General features: G+C 40.3%; 1 protein-coding gene across 5 annotated transcripts in view; it reads left to right on the top strand.

Moving 5' to 3' along the window:
* ANKRD42 (ankyrin repeat domain 42) overlaps positions 1-23205 on the top strand; it is a 67807-nt gene that overhangs the window by 21057 nt on the left and 23545 nt on the right. For 2 of the 5 annotated variants that reach the window (XR_009493428.1, XM_059883230.1), the window contains exons 6-10: positions 3755-3955; positions 7825-7950; positions 12369-12474; positions 15051-15122; positions 16426-16601. Coding sequence is in view for 4 of the 5 variants with exons in the window: in XM_059883230.1 (XP_059739213.1) it covers positions 3755-3955; positions 7825-7950; positions 12369-12474; positions 15051-15122; positions 16426-16601 (681 nt within the window). In the remaining variant the exon portion in view is untranslated. Of the gene's footprint in view, positions 1-3754; positions 3956-7824; positions 7951-12368; positions 12475-15050; positions 15123-16425; positions 16602-20613; positions 20761-23205 lie in introns of all 5 variants that reach the window. The other 3 variants (XM_059883229.1, XM_059883227.1, XM_059883226.1) reach the window with 3 other exon arrangements.

The following is a 23205-nucleotide window of genomic DNA, read 5'->3' as shown; positions in this document are numbered from 1 at the left end:
AAGGCAGAGGAACCAGAGATCAAATTGGGAACATCTGCTGGATCATGGAAAAAGCAAGAGAGTTCCATGAAAACATCTATTTCTGCTTTATTGACTACGCCAAAGCCTTTGACTGCGTGGATCACAATCAACTGTGGAAAATTCTGAAAGAGATGGGAATACCAGACCACCTGACCTGCCTCCTGAGAAACCTATATGTAGGTCAGGAAGCAACAGTTAGAACTGGACATGGAACAACAGACTGGTTCCAAATAGGAAAAGGAGTACGTCAAGGCTGTATATTGTCACCCTGCTTATGTAACTTATATGCAGAGTACATCATGAGAAATGCTGGGCTGGATGAAGCACAAGCTGGAATCAAGATTGCTGGGAGAAATATCAATCACCTCAGATATGCAGATGACACCACCCTTATGGCAGAAAGTGAAGAAGAACTAAAGAGCCTCTTGATGAAAGTGAAAGAGCAGAGTGAAAGAGTTGGCTTAAGGCTCAACATTCAGAAAACTAAGATCATGGCATCTGGTGCCATCACTTCATGACAAATAGATGGGGAAACGGTGGAAACAGTGGCTGATTTTATTTTTCTGGGCTCCAAAATCACTGCAGATGGTGATTGCAGCCATGAAATTAAAAGACACTTACTCCTTGGAAGGAAAGTTATGACCAACCTAGACAACATATTAAAAAGCAGAGACATTACTTTGCCAACAAAGGTCCATCTAGTCAAGGCTATGGTTTTTCCTGTGGTCATGTATGGATGTGAGAGTTGGACTGTGAAGAGAGCTGAGCACCGAAGAATTGATGCTTCTGAACTGTGTTGTTGGAGAAGACTCTTGAGAGTCCCTTGGACTGCAAGGAGACCCAACCAGTCCATCCTAAAGGAGATCAGTCCTGGGTGTTCATTGGAAGGGCTGATGCTGAAGCTGAAACTCCAATACTTTGGCCACCTCATGTGAAGAGCTGACTCATTTGAAAAGACCCTGATGCTGAGAGAGATTGAGGGAAGGAGGAGAAGGGGACCACAGAGGATAAGATGGTTGGATGGCATCACCAACTCAATGGACATGGGTTTGGGTGAACTCCGGGAGTTTGTGATGGACAGGGAGGCCTGGCATGCTGCGATTCATGGGGTCTCAAAGAGTCGGACACGACTGAGTGACTGAACTGAACTGAATGAACAAAACATATATTAAATAAGGATATGTGTTTAGGTTCAATTGCAAAGGGAAGTACAGTGTTACAGGGATCAAGTTAAAATAGGGTGGTGAGAGAAGCCTGCATGAAGAGTTGACAGTTGAATGAAGACTTGGAGTTGAGAGAACAGGTCTTGATATCCTGGAGGAGAAACATTTTAGGAAGAACTTGAGCAAGTGTAAAGCTCTTGAGGCAGCGTCGTGCCTGGGTATATTTGTGTAACAGTGAGTAGTAACACCAAGTCAATATAGTTCAAACAGAAGTGAGGAGGTTAGTAATAGATGATGAGGTTGAGAGGTAACAGGAGCCACTGAAGGATTTTTACATAAAGGTGATCTGTTTAAGAGCATCATTTTTGGCTATTATGTTCATAATACTAGATTGTAATGAGGGTGTGGGCATGAGCATTTAGGAGCTTGATGCTATAATTTAGGCTGCAATTTCTTAGCCAGAGTAGAGGGCAGCAAAGATAGTAGAGGCAGCAAAGATAGTGAGAAGTGATTGGGGTTTGTGTATCTTTTAAAGATAGAGCCAGTAAGATTTGCTGATTGATAAGATGTGGGGAGTGACAGAAATAGGACTCAGGGTTTTGGCCTGACCTTCACAGAAAGAAGAGCATTTCTAGTAACTGAGATGGGGAGAGTTGTGTATGTATGTAAAAAAGGGTAAGGAGTTCAGTTTTTGACCTGTAAAGTCAGAAATTCCTATAATACATTTCAGTGTATACAACGAATAAGTAGTTAGAGGAATCTGAACTTTCAGGGGGAGTTTTCTAATGGAAAGTTCAGCTGAGAAAGTGTACAGTGGCACGTGCCAATGAAGTGTCTTTCGGATATTGTTACTTAATTGATTCTCCTGAGTTTTTCTGGTCACTTGGGCACTGCCCTATTTGTCCAGAGCCAAGATTTATACATGAATTGGACTGTTTCCCAATGGTCACTTCTCAAGAGGTGTAAAGGCTCTCCTGTTCTTTGTAATTATTGCCTCTAAGCTTGTGGTACTCCAGAACCACTCCTTTATTTTTGCAGATTTTGGGGTATGGCTCTCCAGTCTAATTCATTATATTTTCTTTCAGGGATTCCTTAACATTAAACATTTTTAAAAATTTATTTAGTTTCAGTTTATTTTCGTGGCGCTGAGTCTTCATTGCAGTGCGTGGGCTTCTTACTGTTGTAGAGCAGGGCCTGTAGGCTGGGTGGGCTTAGTTGCCTGGAGACATGTGGGATCTTTCTAGACCAGGGATCAAAACTTGTGTCCCCTGCATTGCAAGGCAGGTTCTTAACCACTGGACCACCAGGGAAGCACCCTCTGCCCCCTTAACATTTTTTGTCTGTTCACAGTATTCTTGTCTGTTTTTCTTGTCATTACGGCTTTAAGAAATATCTTTCCTATTGTTTTCAAGAATTTAAGAGAAGGAATGGGTGAGATAGTTTGTGTGAATAGATTGCAGTTTTGATCCAGTTTTCTTGTTTATAATAAAAGTAATATTTATAGAAAAGGACAAAATGCATAGTGATAAAAATAACATTACCCCTATTTGCATAATGACTATTTTGGTTTATTTCTTCCACTTTTTTCCAAAATATTGAGATAACCCACCTATCACCTGTATTACATAGAGGACTTCCCTGGTGGTGGGAGAAAGGGATGACAGAGGATAAGATGGTTGGATGGCATCACTGACTCAAATGGACGTGAGTTTGAGTAAACTCCGGGAGCTGGTGATGGACAAGGAGGCCTGGTGTGCTGCAGTCCATGGGGTCGCAAAGAGTCGGACATGACTGATAATAATATATAGAAAGGTTTTTTTCTCATATAAGCTGCACAGTTTGGATTTCGCTTTCCATGAAAATTTTTTCAGATCTGCGCTTTGGTGACCTTTATTTAGCTTTTCTAGTTCACAGTAAGTGTAACTGTTCAACCATTTAGCCTACTGCTGTGGCCTGACTTGGAGGCTACCTAAGGATAAGTATGCTGAAAAAACGGTCTGTGATCCTTGACTTCCCTGGTGGCTCAGACGGTAAAGCATCTGTCTACAATGCGGGAGACCTGGGTTTGATCCCTGGGTGGGGAAGATCCCCTGGAGAAGGAAATGGCAATCCACTTGAGTACTATTGCCTGGAAAATCCCATGGACAGAGGAGCCTGTTAGGCTACAGTCCATGGGGTCACAAAGAGTCGGACATGACTGAGCAACTTCACTTTCACTTTCATCCTTGCGTCCAGAGTACATCTCTGTTATATAAGAGTGTGTGTGTGTGCATGCTCAGGTGTCTGACTCTTTGCAACCTCATGGACTGTAGCCCACCAGGCTCCTCTGTCCATGAAATTCTTGAGGCAAGAATACTGGAGTGGGTTGCCATGCCCTTCTCTGGGGGATCTTCCCAACCCAGGGAAGGTGGTAGATGGATTCTTTATCACTGTGCCACCTGGGAAGACCCGTTATTTAGAGTAAGGATAGTCATCTCCCTAGGAGAACTAGAATTAATATGTTATTTCTTTTTTCAAGTTATTTTATTGTCAATCTAAAATTAAATTGTTATTTTCCCTCTCACCTCTAGTTCACTTAGCAGCCATGGAAGGCCACCTTCACTGTTTTAAATTCCTACTCAGTAGAATGAGCAGTGCTTCCCAAGGTTTGAAAGCCTTCAATGATAATGGAGAAAATGTATTGGACCTGGCCCAGAGGTTCTTCAAGCAGAACATTTTACAGTTTATCCGGGGGTCTGAGTATGAAGGAAATGATCCAACAGATCAAGAAAGTAAGTAATAAATCTGAAGTGTTTTAGCATTTAAAAAGCAGAATAGAGAAGAAAAGGAAAGGAGTTATAAGGCAAATATTATATTAAAATATATTGCATATCATTGTTCACACAATTCATCCAGATTCTCTTCTTTGTATGAAATATTTTAAGCAGATATATATATAGAGAGAGATTAACATAATGAACATCCTTTATACCACTAGATTTAAGAAAAAAATATTAGGTTAGATATACTTGAAGTTTTCTGTTTCAGTACCATTCATTCCCTTTTCTCCATCCTCAGAGGTAACCATTGTTTTAGATTTATAATTCCATTCTGTGGTTTTATATTTAGTATATATGTACTCACAAAAATATGCAGTATCATTTTGTGAATTTTTAGAGTAGGGAACTAAACTGTTGTAACTAATGAGAAATCCTAAAATTCAACAGCTTAAATGATATAGAAGTTTATTTCTTTTATGGGATAGCTTCAGTTGGAGAGTGAATCTTGTTCTGTGTAGTCAATCAGAGACCTGTTGTCATCCTAACCAGCTCTCTCTCTAGGTGTTGCTAATCCAGCAGGAGGTGGGGAGAGAACAAAGTATAAGCTAGGATTTTCAAAGTCTAATTTGCAGTCATCACTTTTTTTAACCTCCTGTTGGCAAGAGGTTAGTCAGTCACATGGCCACACTCAGTCGTGGGGAAGCCTGGAGAATTCAGTAACCAGCTGAGAACCCTCAGCTCTGCTACACCTCTTGTTGCTATGAAAGGAAGGAGGTTTTAGTGGACAACTAGTAGTCTTTGAAACTTTTTTTTTTAAGATTGATTGATTGATTGATTTTTGGCTGCTCTGGATCTTTGTTGCTGTGCGCAGGCTTTTTCTAATTGTGACGAGCTGGGGCCACTCTTCAGTGCAGCGCAAGGGCTTCTTCTGTTGCAGGGCACTGGGCTCTGGGTGCACGGGCGTGCGTAGTTGCAGCATGACGGCTCAGTAGTTGCGGTTCAAAGGCTCTAGAGCACAGCTTCAGCAGTTGTGACGCACGGGCTTGCTCCACAGCATGTGCGATCTTCCTGGACCAGGGATGAACCTATGTCCCCGGGATTGGCAGGTGGATTCTTAACCACCACCAGGGAAGTCCCTGAAACTTCTTTTAAAACTTTATAAAAATGGCATAAAACAGTATGTATTCTTCTCTGAGTTTTTTTTTGCCAAATGTTATGATTTTTTGGAAGGGAAGTTAAGAGCAACCTAGATAGCATATTCAAAAGCAGAGACGTTCCTTTGCTAACAAAGGTTCATCTAGTCAAGGCTATGGTTTTTCCTGTGGTCATGTATGGATGTGAGAGTTGGACTGTGAAGAAGGCTGAGCGCCGAAGAATTGATGCTTTTGAACTGTGGTGTTGGAGAAGACTCTTGAGAGTCCCTTGGACTGCAAGGAGATCCAACCAGTCCATTCTGAAGGAGATAAGCCCTGGGATTTCTTTGGAAGGAATGATGCTAAAGCTGAGACTGCAGTACTTTGGCCACCTCATGTGAAGAGCTGACTCATTTGAAAAGACCCTGACGCTGGGAGGGATTGAGGGCAAGAGGAGAAGGGGACGACAGAGGATGAGATGGCTGTATGGCATCACTGACTCGATGGACGTGAGTCTGGGTGAACTCCGGGAGTTGGTGATGGACACGGAGGCCTGGCATGCTGTGATTCATGGGGTCGCAAAGAGTCGGACACGACTGAGCGACTGATCTGATCTGATCTGATCTGATGATTTTTTGAGGCTTATTAGACAGATAGATGTATTCTAGTTTATTATTTTTAGTTTTTGTGTAGTATGGCATTTAATAAAAACATAATTATTCCATTCTCCAGTTTGATATTTAGGTTGTTTACAGTTTTCAGTGTTACAATCCATGTGGTGATGAATATTCTTAAAAGTGTCCTTGTGTGCATGTGCAAGATATTCTTTAGGGAAGTGCCTCCCTACCTTTTGCACACATAGCCTACACTGAAGATGATACTTGGGTGGCACACTGGTGCCAGTGGGTGAGACTTCTTGAGGTGTACTGCCTGTCTACTCTGAAGACTGAGAGTTGAGAGCTCTGCCTTGGTAAACACTTGGGAAATTCTACTTTAGGCTTTGTTTGGTGGGATACGCCCATCTTCAGTATAAATAGGTATAAATGCTGCATTCTTCATCAAAGTGGTTGTAGTAATTTACACTCTCATCAGCAATGTTTGGTGAGAATTTAGGCGAACAATATTCAGTATTGTCTGACTTAAAAGTTTTTGCCACTTAGTTGGGTATGAAGAGGTTTAACTTGTGTTTTAATTTGCATTTTTTGATTACTAATAAGGTTGAACATTGTTTCATAAAGTTACTGGCTGTTCTAGTTTACTTTTCTATGAATTGCCTGTAGAGTTGTTGTTTGTCCTTTTCTAAATTACTTGAGTTCTTTTATACAGTTCTGATACCTATCTTTTATTAATTTTATCTGATATATTTTTTCTCACACTGTGACTTGTTTTTTCACAAATTATGTCCTTTTTTTTAAAAAACAACTTTATTAAAATATGATTTATGTACAATAAACTATATTTAAAGTATGCAGTTTGAGTTTTACTATATATCATGAAACCACTATCACAATCAAGATGCAAAGCACTTTCATTACCTCAAATATTTTTTCATACCCTCTCATCCCTCTTTCACCCTGGCCTACACAACCACTGATTTGTTTTCTGTCACTATAGATTAGTTTGGGTTTTCTAATGGAAGTCTTTTGAGATTCATTTGTATTATGTATATTAGTAGTTCATTACTTTTTATTGCTTAGTAGTATTCCATTGTGTGGATGGCCCATATTTTGTTTGTGCATTCTGTCTTATTGATATTCCATTTATTTACCAATACTACAAAGTTTTGATTACTATAGCTTTATAGTAAGACTGGTAATCAGCTACTATATTTTCAACTTTGTACATTTAAAAATAATCTTTTGAGTATTCTAGGTTGTTTTCTTTCCATATATAAAATTGAGAATAGCTGTTGCAGGTTGTTAAGAGGGCAAAATGAGGCAGTCCTTATAAGTGCTTACTGCCAAGCTTGACATTCAGTAAGGGTCCAGTGTGTGCAATGGTTATCATTAAAAACATTTTATTAAGTATTTGCTATGTGCTAGGTGCCAGGTCAGTTGCATGCACACCTGTAGATGTATACACACACATATATACTTTATCTGCTTCCAGTTTCTTTTGTTTTCATCACTTCCTTATAAACGGAGTGGTCTGTGCAAATGGAGAACTTGAGACCAAGTATGCTGCTGCTGCAAAGTCGCTTCAGTCGTGTCCGACTCTGTGTGACCCCATAGACGGCAGCCCACCAGGCTCCCCTGTCCCTGGGATTCTCCAGGCAAGAACACTGGAGTGGGTTGCCATTTCCTTCTCCAGTGCATGAAAGTGACAAGTGAAAGTGAAGTCACTCAGTCGTGTCCGACTCTCAGCGATCCCATGGACTGCAGCCTACCAGGCTCCCCTGTCCATGGGATTTTCCAGGCAAGAGTACTGGAGTGGGGTGTCATTGCCTTCTCCCGAGACCAAGTATATCTTTATGCAAAAGGTTGAAAATGACCATCTCCTTGTATTTTGTGGTGGCCTGAGAGAAACAGGGAAGATGACAGGAATAGTTCTGGTACAGTATAGTCCTTTTGATATCCCAAGGGGTGGAAAGGCACATAATAATAATCTTATTACTTTTCATTGCATCAACTAAACTAATTCTAATATAACATTCTCATGATATTGAAACCTGAAATGTGTGACTGATTAAGGCAGGGAAAAAGAATGAATTCCTGTGTTTACTGAAATACTAAATTTTTTTATTCATAGCTTTAGCATTTCCAGGTCATGTGGCTGCCTTTAAGGGTGATTTGGAAATGCTTAAGAAATTAATAGAAGATGGAGTAATTAATATTAATGAACGTGATAATAATGGATCAACTCTTATGCATAAAGGTAAGTTATGATTCCTGCTTCAGTTTTGACACAATTTCTGTTGAGTTACTTCGGAGAAGGCAGTGGCACCCCATTCCAGTACTCTTGCCTGGAAATTCCCATGGATGGAGGAGCCTGGTAGGCTGCAGTCCATGGGGTCGCTAAGAGTCAGACATGACTGAGCGACTTCACTTTCACTTTTCACTTTCATGCATTGGAGAAGGAAATGGCAACCCACTCCAGTGTTCTTGCCTGGAGAATCCCAGGGACGGGGGAGCCTGGTGGGCTGCCGTCCAGGGGGTCACACAGAGTTGGACACGACTGAAGTGACTTAGCAGCAGCAGCAGCTGTTGAGTTACTTGCCTGTTAAAATAATTATTCATTGGAAGCACATGAAAATGTAAAATTTTTCCTGATATGCTGAGAGGTATCAGTCTACCTTATATGGGACACAGGGTACTTAATTTTCAACTCAAGTGTGATAATTTCTTTTATGTCAGACATTTACACATTATTACATTTGAGGGTAATTCACAAGAAATTCTCATGTGACACTGTCATGTTAGCTACATAGCAGTGTCATATTCACTACCAGAGAAGTTTCTGAGGACTATCATTTCTTTGGACTAAAAATGACTGATTAATTTATTGAAACAGAAACCATCTCTCTAGAAAAAAAGATTGAGCAGGGGACTTCTCTGGTGGTCCCTTTGTTAAAAAATCCGCCTTTGCAGTGCAGGGGATGTGGGTTCGCTCTCTGTTTAGGGAACTAAGATCCCACATGCCTTGGTGCAGTGAGCCCACAGCCCACAACAAAGGATCCTACATGACAAAATTTAAGATCCCACGTGTGGCAGCTAAGACTTGATGCAGCCGAATAAATAAATATATATATTTTTAATAAGGTTGAGTAGAATTTTCTTCTTTCTTGTACCCTGCAAAAATGTTTTTACTGCCATAGAAATATCAATGAACATTAGATTTGAACACACTTTCAAAATATCTGCCACTTTTCTTTGTGTTCTCCTTCCCTCTGTGAAATTCTAGAATCTTAATCTCCTTATGTTTGTTTTTTAATCAGACTGTTAAATTGTCAGCTCAGTGGTGGGAATATATACTGTAGGATTTATTCTTGACAATCTTACTTTTATTTATAAAATCAAAAACCAAATCTTTAACCTACTGCATGTGAATTTCCATTCTGTTTCATTTGTGATATGTCATAAGTTTCTTTATAATCAGTGGCATATAATTCTTTTAAAAGTCTTAGTGTAAAAAGTAGGCTTATTAATATAGTCTTGTGTTTAAATTGGACTTTATTTCATACATTACTCCTGGGAGTCCCAGTCGCAGATTATGTTTCTGTTGGTTCTGTTGTTAGCTTAATCATTAAAGTTCATCTAAGTCATATTGCGTCTCAAGTATAGAATCTAAGCACCATATTTTAGCAGAGAGAGAGGGTCAGTGGAACAGGAGGAAGAGGAACATGAAAAAGGGGTTTCTCCTCACATAGGAAGGTCCTCACTTCGGTAAACGTTCTACCCTAGACTTGGAGAATTCATTGCACCTATCTCCGCTGAATGTTTGTGAATGGGGAGGAGATTCAAAATGTTCATAGAGTATTTTTTAAAACGTGGTACCCTGGAGCAAAGTTCCATATCATATCCTATATATATAAAACTGGTTTCTATTGCTGATGTTTATGTGGGGTGTCATTGTTGTAGCATTATAACAAAGATGGGCATCTTGAGGTCTGGGAAATCCCATAGTGTTCTCTTTTTAAAATATATATTTATTTATTTTTTTGGCTGTGCCAGGTCTTAGTTGCCATGCATGAGGTCTTTAGTTATAGCATGAGAAATCCTTGGTTGCAGCATGTGGGACCTGGTTCCCTCACCAGGGATTGAACCCTAGGCCCTCTGCGTTGGGAGTGTGGAGCCTTAGCCAGTGGACCATCAGGGAAGTCCCCTGCAGTATTCTTTGTTAGCTGGTTTTAGATTTGCTGAGAGAAACGCCCGTCTCTTGAGGAGCCAGCACTGAATTTTGGTGATGAGTCAAGCAGAGAAGGGGAGGACAAGAGCCTTACAGGCCTCTGTAAGCTGGCTGCATGCTGCAGTGAGGGCATTGCCATGTCACTGGGTCTGGCTTTGTGTCCTTTCCTCACTGTTGCCAATATTGGAGGTAGATTGACTTTTAAAGCATCAGAGTCATACCAAAAGTTCCTCTTCTTTGACTCATTGTACAGAGGCATGTATATATTCAGCAGGGCTTCCCAGGTGGCTCAGTGGTAAAAGAATCCACCTGCCAGTGCAGGAGATGCTGGAGATGCTAATTCAATCCCTGGGTCGGGAAGATCCCCTGCAGAAGGAAATGGCAACCCACTCCAGTATTCTTGCCTGGAGAATGGACAGAGGAGCCTGGTGGGCTATAGTCCACGGGATCACAAAGAGTCAGACATGAATGAGCACACACACAGCACATAATTCAAATATGTATGCAGAGCTACACATCATTGACCTAAAGGGTTAAACAGTTGGAAAGTTAAGACAACAAGGCAGAGTTCTCCAAAGTAGTCATCTTCATCCATTCATTCACTTAAAAGATAAACATTTATGGAGTCCCATATAGGGTCACAAAGAGACACAGCTGAGCAACTGAGCACACATGTATGTATTCAGCACCAACCACATGCCTGCACCGTGAAGATAGTATGAGATTTAGACCTTACTACTAAGGAGCTACATGCTTATACTGTGAACACCTAGAGATTTGTATAAGTCAGGATGTAATCAGTGGCAAAAAGTATTTGGCTGTTAAAATATATGGAATAGCAATTCAGGAGTAGATGTTAAGGAACAGAAGTTTCTTGGGGTTAAATTACAGAAGTGTCACGGGAATATAGATATAATATGTTAGCAAACACTAAGCATGGAGAAGGCAATGGCACCCCACTCCAGTACCCTTGCCTGGAAAATCCCATGGACAGAGGAGCCTGGTGGGCTGCAGTCCATGGGGTCGATAAGAGTCGGACACGACTGAGCAACTTCACTTTCACCTTTTCACTTTCATGCATTGGAGAAGGAAATGGCAACCCACTCCAGCGTTCTTGCCTGGAGAATCCCAGGGACAGGGGAGCCTGGTGGGCTGCCGTCTATGGGGTTGCACAGAGTCGGACACGACTGACGTGACTTAGCAGCAGCAGCAAACACTAAGCAAGGTGTAAAACTGTCGTCATATTGAATCCTTATTGTAGTTTTATGAAGCAGTAGTGTATTATTCTTATAAATATGACATCAAGGAAATTGAGGTCCAGAGGGATCAGATTTGTTTTTTAATGTTCATTAAAAAAATTGAAGTTTAGTTGATTTACAATGTTTCAGATATATAACAAGGTGATTATATTTACATATATGTATATATTCTTTTTCAGATTCTTTTCCTTTGTAGATTATTATAAGATATAGTTCCCTATGCCATACAGTAGGTCCTTATTATTTGTTTTATATATAGTAGTCTATCTGATAATTCCAAATTTCCCATTTGTACCACCCCCCTCAGGTTTCTTGACTGAGGTTGCACAACTAGTAAGAGCAGAGCTGAGATTTCATTCATTTTCTTCATCATTTATTCATCAACTCTGTAGACGTCTGTTATTTCTGTATGCCAGCCACTTTCTAAGTTCTGTCCTGTCCTCCAGTCTGTTGTTCAGTGAATCTAAACTCAGATCTTTTTAGATTATTGAACTCCACCCCCCGCGCCCGCCCCCCCCCCCCCCCCACACACAGTTTCCCTGAGTCTTGAGATGGACTGAGGAGGAGGGGAGAAGTTAGATGAGCATATAATTGGGTGATGGGCACCAGGTACGAAAACATACAAGCTGAGTTGTGGAGGTGAAAATTAATATTGAGTGCATGTGTTTTAAGGAAAGGTAATGAATAGTTTAGGTAATCATTGAGGAGCCTGTAAATTCTGAGTTGTGAAGGTCAGAGGTATAAACTATTTATACAAGATGACAAGATTTTTCAGTCTTTCACATTCACACAGATTATACTCACATTTGGCCTGATACAGAATTGGTCAGGAGCTGTGAGTACAGTCGATGAGCACTGGATAAGGGTTAGCACAAAGCATATAGTTTAAAGTCCATTACTTATTGGCTGTGTGATGTTAAATAAATATCCTCTGTGAACTTGAGGTTTTTTGTATCTGTATGTAAAGTTCCTACATAAGGGCTGAGCATAGCAAACATTTGATTAAATATGTGTCTAATGAATGAATAAATGAAATAGAGAAGATAACATCTGGCCACCTACTTTTGTTGATTATTGTAAGGATTAGTATTTACAAAAGTATTCTCTAGTGGTACTGTCCAAAATTTTAGAAAATTGTTTACTGATTTTCTGTGTGTGTGTGCATTTTGTTTTGTTTGTTTTTTACAGCTGCTGGGCAAGGCCATATAGAGTGTTTGCAATGGCTAATTAAAATGGGAGCAGACAATAACATTACCAACAAAGCGAGGGAGAAACCCAGTGATGTGGCTAAGAGGTATCTCTATCTGTTTTGCTTCTGTCTTTGTTTTTAAAATTCTGCATTTATTCTCCTGTACTCAGAATTCTATCTCTGAAGGTTTCTGAAATTATAGGACTCAGTCAAATGCTGATGGCATGATAATTTTCAAGCTGAACTGATGTTTGACAGCGTATCGGCTCTTCTCTCTAAAGCAGTACTTTTCAGTTGGGAGATAGTATCGTCCCCTTTTTTCGTGGGGTGGTGAATTTGGAAATGTGTGTGGAGGGGTGTTGTCACAATGATGGAGACCATCACTGATGTTTCATGAGGTCAGTCCAGAATGCCAGACATTCTGTAGTGCTCAGAACAGTGGTGTACAGTGAAGAATTGTCCCACCCAAATGCTGGTACCTGTTGAGAAATGCTGTGTGATAGAAAGGAGGAATCAAAAGGAGCTGCATGGATTTTGAAACAAGTTTTAATATTTGTATTTGAATTAAGTGTAACACCCATTATTGCTCACTTGGAGCTCATTTCAGATCAGGTCCTCAAGGAATACTTAGTTTATCCATTTGTTCATTTGATTGTTTTTCATTCAGCTTAACCATGTTCCAGGTGCTGTGGTTAGCATTAGAATTATTAAGATGAAAAAACTTAGTCCTTGCTCTCAACAACCTTATGGTCTTGTGGAGAGATAAATGTGCAAATGTAACTTTTATTGATTATAGTTACATTATCAGTACATGTTATATATAGGATCTTCCCTACCCAGGGATTGAACCTGGGTCTCCTGCATTGTCTGAGTGACTTCACTTTCAGTTTTTACTTTCATGCATTGGAGAAGGAAATGGCAACCCACTCCAGTGTTCTTGCCTGGAGAATCCCAGGGACAGGGGAGCCTGGTGGGCTGCCATTATGGGGTCGCACAGAGTCGGACACGACTGAAGCGACTTAGCAGCAGCAGCAGCATCATTATCAACTCAGGCTAACTTTTGTCTTTATTTTTAAAAATAGATTTATCAGTAAAGCACACATATTTGTACAGTACAAACTGATGAATTCTGATACATGTATATACCTGTGAGGTCATAATCACAATCAAGATAGTGAACTTATCCTTCACCCCCCACAAAATCTTGTGCACCTTTGTAATCTCTCTCCCGTCCACTGCTTTCCACTGCTGCATCCCCAAGCAAACATGAATTTGCTTTCTGTCACTAGTGATTAGTTTGCATTTGCTAGAATTTTATATAAATGGAAACATACAGTATATACTCATACTCTTATGTATGTGGCTTTTTTCACTGAGCATAATTATTTTGAAGTTCATTCATGTGTAGTGGTTCATCTCTTTTCTTGTTGCAGTTGTTGAATTCCATTGGCTGTGGAATTCCATAGTATTCCAGAGTTTGATTATCCCCTAACCTGTTGAAGGACGTCTTATTTGTATCTATTTTTGGTGATTATGAATACAGCTGCTATATGTATTTACATACAGATTTTTGTGTGAACACAAGTATTCAATTCACTTGGATAATAACTTAGGAGTAGGACTGCTGCTGCTACTGCTGCTACGTCATTTCAGTCGTGTCTGACTCTGTGTGACCCCATGGATGGTAGCCTACCAGGCTCCTCCGTCCATGGGATTTTCCAGGCAAGAGTATTGGAGTGGGTTGCCATTGCCTTCTCCAGAGTATCTTCCCGACCCAGGGATCGAACCCAGGTCTCCTGCGTTGTCAGCAAGACGCTTTACCGTCTGAGCCACCAGGAAAGTCAGATGCTAAGGGTGTGTTTATCTTTTTAACAAACTGTCACAGTGCCTTCCAAAGTGACCACACCAGTTTGCATTTCACAAGCAGTGGACGAGAGTTTCTATTACCCCTTGTCTTGCCAGCATTTAATATTGCCAGATATTTTTATTTTTGTAATTACAGTAGGTGTGTACTGGTATCTTATTGTGGCTTTTGTTTTTTCCTAATGGAAAATGATTTGATGCATCTTTTCATATTCATATTTGTCATTTGTTTTCCTTTGGCAAAGTGACTGTTCAGATCTTTTGTCTAGTATTAAAACTTGGGTAGTGTTGTTTTTATTGTTGAGTTTTAAGAGCTTTTTCTATATTCTGGATACTAATTCTTCCTCAGATTTTTGTTTTGTGAAGATTTTCTCTCAGTTGTGGTTTGTTTTTTCATCCTCTTAATAATGAAGAGCAAGAATAATTTTTAAAAAATATTTCCTAATTTATATGACTGTGCTGGATCTTAGTTGTGGCTTGCAGGATCTTCAGTTTTTGTTGTAGCATGTAGCATGTATTTAAAAAAAAAATAGTTGTAGCATATGGGATCTTTTAGTTGCAGGCATGCAGAATCTTTAGTTATTGCATGTGGACTCTTGGTTGCGACATGTGGGATCTAGTTCTCTGACCACGGATGGAACTTGGGCCCCTGCATTGGGAGTGTGGGGTCTTAGCCACTGACCACCAGGGAAGTCCCAAGAACAAAAAAATTTTTTTTATCAATTTGCTCTTTTATGGGTTATGCTTTTGGTATCATATCTAAGAAATCTTTGATTTAACACCAGGTCACAGAAATTTCTTCTTTTGTTTTCTTTTAGACATTGTGCAGTTTTAGGTTTTACACTGATGTCTGTGATCCATGTTGAATTAATTTTTGTATATGGTATGAGGTATGCATCTAAGTTCTTTTTTTTTTTTTTGCATATGGGTATCTAATTGTTCTAGCACCATTTGTTGAAACAGCTGTCTTTTTTCCTGAATTGCCTTTGTGTCTTTGTCCAAGTTAGGTGTCCATGTATACATGGGCTTATTTCTATACCGTATATTTAATCCACGGATCTGTTTGTCTATGTCAGTATCACGAGTGATTGTAATGTCTGGCCCACATTCTTTGTCATTCATCCACTAAAATGCTAAGTGTGAGTGTGGTGTTACATTAATACCCTTGAATGTGTTGTAACGCAAGTACTCAGTAAGTGCTAGCTGTTAGGTTACAGTCTAATAATAGATATAATGAATTTTTGTAACCTTACAACTTCCTGTCTTTATTACTGTATCATTAATGATTTGCAGTACCTGGTGAAAGGTGAGGATATATGTGTGCATGTGGTTATGTGTGTAGGGAAAAAAATAGGGATTTTAGGTTTTTGTGTTTAGTGAGTAATTCTTCATCTCCTAAGAGAAAGCAATTAAACATTTTAATTAGCAAAACTTTGGGAAAAAATGCAGATTACATACAGTCACAGCAACAACTTGAAAACCAAGAGTATATTACTAGCTTCATAGAGGTGTGGAGAGATCAAAGAAAATAGGAAATGTGGACAGAAAAGTCATTATTTTTCCATTAAACTTCAAAGCCATGCTGAGTGTTTGAGGGTTGAGGAAGGATGAAGATTAAGGGGGCTAGAGCTGTAGTTTTCCCTAAAACTGGAACCAGAACTAATTCTACAGTCCAAATTAGGCCATCAGGAAAAGGTAGTGAACACAGGTAGATCAAGTAGGGTGGTTCTGGGCTTTCTGCTCAGTTGAGCAGCTCTGTCTGGGGCTACACCAAATATTCTTTTGATAGTAGATCACCTCTTTCAGTTGGATTTTTGTCACTAAAAATTACGGAATCTAGGAATTCCCTAGCAGCCTCGTGGTTAGGACTCTGCACTCTCACTGCTGAGGGCCTGGGTTCAATCCCTGGTTGGGGAACTAAGATTCCACATGCCATGTAAATTGGCCTCTCCCCAAAATATGGAATCAGCCTTTAATATGACTGCTTATCCTTCATTTCCACTAACTATTTGAGTTTCCTGCATAGCTGGGTATGTGTCACCATGTCACCGACCTTCAGATACAGTTTTGCTTCTTTAGTGGTGGGTGAGCTGGTGAGATGATGTAGAGTGTAATTCCCTAAATTAAGTACAAACTGTGATTTAAATTTGAAAAAGATTATGGATCCTGTTAATTACTAATTCTTTTCTACAGGTTTGCCCATTTAGCAGCAGTAAAGCTATTAGAAGGACTACAGAAATACGATATAGATGATGCGAATGAAATTAATGAAAATGATATTAGGTTTTTTATAAGACATGGTGTTGAGGGAAGCACTGATGCCAAAGATGATTTAGGTCTCAGTGAGTCGGATAAAACAGATGCCAGAGGTAAGTGTGCCAACTCTTTCATGATTTTCCCTTAAAAAAAAAATACCGTAGCCAGTTTTTACCACAAATTTGGGGAATTATTCTAAAGATAATTACCATCTACAAAGTACAATACTTTGGTATTTTGGGGAGAAGTAGTACAAAGTTTTGTACTAGGGGTTGTTGAACATGATCTCAGTCCCTCCATGAGGAAAGTGATATTTTCATGCCACATAACCCTAATTTCACTTCTCATGGTGTCTGTCAGAGAACCCTGGCTCATATGAGTGGATGAGAACAACTGTTTCAATGGCACTCTTTGATAATGAGGAGAAAGAGAAGAAGGATCTGTTTGAATGGAGGCTAACCAAAGCAGAGGCAGGTGTAGTATAGTGAGCAGTGCTTGGGCAGTGGATTCAGACATCAGGGCTTCACCTCTTTCTAGCTGTGTTACTCTGAACCTTGGTTTCCTCACCTGTAAAAATGAGAATATTAACATCACCCTCACAGAGGGCGCTAACGAATGGGATGTGCCTAGCTCACGGCAGAAGCTTAGTAAATGTCAGTTCCCTTCCTCTTTTTTTCTTTTTTAATGATATTCATTTATTTGGCTGTGCTGAGTCTTCGTTGCTGTTTGGGCTTTTCTCTGGTTGCAGTGCGTGGGCTTCTCATTGTGGTGGCTTCTCTTGCTGTGGAGCATGGGCTCCTGAGCGTCTGGGCTTCAGTAGTAGCAGCAGTGGGTTCAGTAATTGCGGCTCCCAGGCTCTAGAGCACAGGCTCAGTAGTTGTGCTGCATGGGCTTAGTTGTTCCTCAACATGTGGGATCCTCATGGACCAGGGATTGAACCTGTGTCTCCTGCATTGAGAGGCTGCTTCTTCACCACTGAGCCACCAGGGAAGCCCAGTTCCCTTCTTCCCGATCTCTGGGAAGTATTTTCAGTTATTCTGACAGGAAGAACTAGTTGTACCAAACCTGTAGTCTCTGAGAAAAATTTCTAATTCATGTCTAAATAAAAGAACATTTTTTTAAAGAACTCCCAGAACACTGTTAGATAGAACCTTATTCTCCAGGGATGGTAGAAACCTCTTTCCTGGTGAATGCAGGATCACCTCACAGCAAGGCTCAGAGTCAATGATCTTCTGAATTTCCTGATAGCTTTATTTTAAATAGCTTTATTGAGATGTAATTCACATACCATTCAGTCTACCTATTTAAAGTGTACAGTTTAATTAAGATTTTAGTGAATTCAGATTTGTGCAACCATTATTACAATAAAATTTGTAGTATTTCTATCACCCTCAAAAGAAACCTCGTACCTATTACCCCTACCTTCTTTTCCTTACCCCCAGACCATCCCTCAGATTAGGCATCTGCTAACCTACTCTCTGTAGGTTTGTCTGTTCTAGGCATTTCATATGAATGAGATGATACCATCTGTGGTCTTTTGTGACTAGCTTCTGTCACTTACCACGTTTTCAAGCTTCATGTACTTTGTAACATTATTTCATATTTCATATTTATTCTTTTTTACTGCTAAATACACTTTATATATCCATTTATCAGTTGTTGGTCATTTGAGTTGTTTCCATATTTTGGTTATTAAGAAGAATGCTGCTGTGAACATTCGTATACATGTTTTTGTGTGGACGTGTATTTTCATTTCTTTGGATACACCTAGGAGTTGGGATTGCTGCATCATCTGGTAAAAGTATGTCTGGCATTTTGAAGAACTTCAAACTGTTTTCCAAAGTGGCCGCACCATTTTACATTCCCACCAACCATATGTGAGCGTTCCAGTTTCTCCACATCTTACCAGAGCTTGTTGTTGTCTAATTGATTATATTAATAGTTGATTAGAGTGTGTAGTGGTATTTCATTTGGTAGATTTGATTGGCATTTCCCTAATGATTAGTGGGATGTTCAGTATCTTTTCATGTGCCCATTGATCACTTGTATATCTTCTTTGAAGAAATGTCTACTCAAATCCTTTGCCTATGTTTCAACTGAGTTATTTATCTTTTTATTATTGAGTTGTAAGAGAACTTCCAGATTTAAGTCCCGTGTCACACACATGATTTGCAGATATTATCCTGTTCCATGAGTTGTCTTTTTTCTTAATGATGTCCTTTGCAGTGCACATGCTTTTCATTTTGATGAAATCCACTTTATCTATTTTTTATTTTGCTTGTGCTTAGATTTCTTTTTGTTGATTGTACTGAGAATTAGCAAGGACTTACTAGAATTGCAGAAAATGAGCCGGGGATTTGTAGAATTTCAGTGTCTTCTGAAATGATTTGAGCAGGAGATATTTGTGAAGTATCATTGTCAGTGAATCACAAAATTTTTAAAAGATGCTTTGGGAAAGACCATGAATGAAACTAGAACAGGTTCCTACTGTGGTGTGTTTGATGTAAACATCCTCTTACACCCTTGTCATACAGTGAGACTGCTGGTGCCTGGCTGTGGTGTTGGCAGCTAGTGAGGGTTTTGTATGTGCTATTTCCTTATCCTTATTTAATTTTATGCCAGAACAAAATCCAAAGGACTAGCCAGTCTCTTCTTGGAACACTAGGTTTTGCAAGACCACCTACAGGGAACTGGTTGGATTTCTTGTCATCCCAGAATTCTTGGAACTGAGTTTCAGTTCAGAGCATTCTTTAGTGAGTTAGGTTTAGGGTCATGGCATCATAGAACCTTGGAACCATTTGATGTTTGGCTCCTGGCTTAACACTCCTGTCACGTCATCCAGCATCCAGTTGTTTTCAGTGAAGACACTCACTGCTGCCAAGGTGGCCCATTTCTACCTTCTGACAGGGTTCTTGTGAGGATTAAAATGTACAAGGCACTTCGCGTAGTGTCCTGCCCATCATAGGCACTCCACAAATGCACGGTAACTCTTAGCACTTTTATTTCAAGTTTCACCTCTGTTAAGATCTCTCTTCCTGGAGCTAATCCTGATCAGTCCTAGCTCTTACAATCCCATAGAACAGCTTTTTCAAAACATAGCCTTCAAATACTAAAGATTAGATAAACAGTCACAATTCTTTCAATCTTATGTAACATTAAAAAAAAAAATCCCCTTATTTGCTTGCTGGTGGTTACAGTGGATCCCAAACCTGTCTGCACATCTGCATTGTCAGAGGAGCTCCTGAGGAGTATGAAGACCTGAATTTGTAGGACTGATATGGGGCTCAAACATATGCATTTTTAAAAGTGCCCAAGTTGATTCTGATGTGTGCAGTTTGGAACCTGCAACTCTAACCAACTGAGAGATAAATCAGAGGAAGTTATTTGTTAACCTAGTTGTATGGCAGAGTTTCTCAGCTTCTGTACCATTGACATTTTGGGCCAGATCCTTCTTTGTTGAGGGGGTTCTCGTGTGTATTTTAAGATCTTTAGTAGCATCCTGAGCCTCTACATGCCAATAGCCTGTTTCCCTTCATCCTTCAGCAAGTTAAAAGTTTTCCAGATACTGTCGCATACTCCTTCTAGGAGAAAAATCAACCCAGGTTGAGAACTAGTACCAGAAAGGATAGAAAAATGTTAGTTTTAATAGTTGGAGAATAGCTCAAAGCAGCTATCAGCAAACTTCGTTTTCAGTATCATCTTTTGAAGGTACTACAAGTGACTAATGACAAAATTTGGGGATTGTATTAGTTCTGGTTTATCTTAAAGAAATCAAGCATGTTTCAATTTTTCTAACTGTCTGACATAATTAGATTATGCGTGATCGGTAGTCCTAAAACGCTGCTGGCCAGCCTCCCTCCCTCCCTGTTCATGGTATTAATAACAGCAGTAACAATGACCTCCTTCAGCATCAGTATCGCCCAGTCAGGCATTTCACTGTTTGTTCACCCTAATACTCTGCTACTGGTGTTTATCCTTCTGTGTAGACACCACCCTCCCTCCCTCCCCTCCCCATGACCTTGCAGACACGGCTCTAGAGGAAGAATATGCTTCAGGGCCGGCCTCCTGTGAGCACATGGGCTGTTTCCTGTCTAAACTAGGTTGCTGTTCAACTCTGTCTTGCAGTGAGAGCTTTTAAGAAAATCGTAGAATTGAGACACCTCCTTGAAATTGCTGAGAGCAACTATAAACATTTGGGAGGAATAACAGAAGAAGATATAAAGCAGAAGAAAGAACAGCTCGAGTCTGCAAAGTAATGTCCTCAAAACTCTAGTAATTTGTTTTTACTTACCTTTCTACATGTCACGTGAGGGTTTGTTGCTGAAGAACTTGTTTTTTCATCCCACCAAAGGGTTTGAGTTTCCAACCTGTTTTCCTCTTAAACTCTCAGATGGAGAAGGTGTTAAGATTTTTTAAAAATTGTGGTAAAATATGCGTAACATAGAATATGTCACCTTAACCGTTTTTAAGGTAGAATTCAGTCATGTTATGTACATTGACATTTTCACACAACCGTTCTCCAGAACTTTCTATCTTGCAAAACTAAAACATAAGGAGGAGTTGTTGTTTTTGAGACAGCTCTGCGCGATTTTCAGCCAACACAGTCTCTAGCCATCCCTGTCATATTGGACTTCCTGTTCACAAGTGTGTGACCCAGTCCTGTGTTCATGGATGGTGGTGCCCCCCAGAATGCTCGCAAGCCTGGAGGCAGTGAGGGCCCCCTCGCCTTTCACTTCCTGAACCCAAGGTCGGCTCTCGGCACATCTGGCCCCTCTCTAGTTGATGAACAGCTGCTGAGACAGAGGGTGTCAAGTGCTTACTCCTCCCACTGCTGCTCTGCTAGTCTGTCTCCTTTACACAGTGCGCAGAGAACACAGTTAGGCAGCAGGGAGAGTTCTGGTTTTAGTAAACGTGGGTCTTTAAAGAGTGGAGCACATGGGTTCTTTGCTTCCCCTGCCCTTTCCTTTCATTGGATTCTCTCCCTCCTCCTCATTAGAACCTCCTGTTTCCCTTTCATTCATCCTCTTCTGCATCTAGTCTCAGTAAGAGATCTGGTAATTTATTCAAAGTAACATCTAAGTCTTTGATAAGCTATCTTTCCATGGATATTTGAAAGTTGTGGTAAACCAAAAAAAATTTTATTTTAATAAGAGTGTCTTTGTATTTCATTAGTCACATCATACAAGTAGCTATCCACTGCCTCTGTAAAGTCTTTGAGCTGTAGAATGTTTTTAGTATTGGCCTCTGCCTAAGAGCCTAGCTGAGATTTCTTAGATCCCTTGTAGTCTAGAAAAGTACTTCACAGTGGAGCAGTTATTTCCTAGATAATGAGCTTTAAATTTTGTTCCCTTTACTTCTGAGACAGATTGCTATACTACTTGTACTGTTGATACTTCTGAGCTCTGCTGTATGCTAGGTATGAGGTAAGCCTCTCATATATATTGTTTGATGCAATCTTCATACTTCCATGAGCTATTCTCTCACTATGTGGATTAGGAAACCAAGATTTAACTTACCGGTGAAGAGACTTGCATGAAGTCACAAAGAGAGGACTAAGGGCGAGGGGTGCAGCCAGGATTTGGCCTGAATCTATTGACTCCAAATCTATTAGCCAAGGTCATCACAATTTTAATAGTCTTCTTGTTATTGTTCAGTCACTAAGTTGTGCCTGACTCTTTGTGACCCCATGGACTGCAGCACACCAGGCTCCTCTGTCCTCGGTTAACTCCAAGAGTTTGCTCAGATTCATGTCCATTGAGTTGGTGATACTGTCTAACCATCTCATCCTCTGTTGCCTCCTTATCCTTTTGCCTTCAACCTTTCCCAGCTTCAGGGCCTTTTTCAATGAGTTGGCTCTTTGCATCAGGTGGCCAAAGTATTGAAGCTTCAGCATCAGTCCTACCAATGAATAGTCAGGGTTGGTTTCCTTTAGGATTAACTAGTTTGATCTTCTTGCAGTCCAGGGGATTCTTGAGAGTCTTCTCCAGCACCACAATTTGAAAGCATCAATTCTTTGGTGCTCAGCTTTCTTTATGCTCCAACTCTCACATCCATACATGACTACCGGAGAAACCATAGCTTTGATTATATGGACCTTTGTCGGCAAAGTGATCTCTGCTTTTTAATACACTGCCTAGGTTTGTCATAATTTTCCTTCTAAGGAGCAAGCACCTTTTAATTTCATGGCTGCAGTCACCATCCACAGTGATTTTCAAGCCCCCCCAAAGAAAATCTGTCACTGCTTCTACTTTTCTCCCCTTCTATTTGCCATGAAGTGATGGGACCAGATGCCATGATCTTCCTTTTTTTAAAGTTGATTTTTTAAATTAGTTTAATTGGAGAATAATTACAATATCATGATGGTTTTCCCCATACAGTGGGACTGTCCATGTGGCACTAGGGTAAAGAACCTGCCTGTCAATGAACGAGATGTAAAAGACACAGGTTCGATCCCTTGGTCCAGAAGATCCCCTGGGGGAGGGCATGGCAACCCACTCCAGTATTCTTGCCTGAAGAATCCCATGGACAGAGGAGTCTGGAAGGCTACAGTCCATAGGGTTGCATAGAGTTGGACACGACTGTGCGAGAATAATTGGAGAATAATTACTTTACAACATTGTGATGGTTTTTCCCATACGTTGAGATGAATCAGCCATGGGTCCATGGGTCCCCCCATCCTGAACCACCCCCCCCACCTTCCTCCCCACCCCATCCCTA

Source organism: Bos taurus, chromosome 29, assembly GCF_002263795.3.
Source record: "Bos taurus isolate L1 Dominette 01449 registration number 42190680 breed Hereford chromosome 29, ARS-UCD2.0, whole genome shotgun sequence".
NCBI lineage: Eukaryota > Metazoa > Chordata > Mammalia > Artiodactyla > Bovidae > Bos > Bos taurus.
The sequence above is the reverse complement of the archived record's forward strand: the minus strand, read 5'-3'. Positions and strand labels throughout refer to the sequence as shown.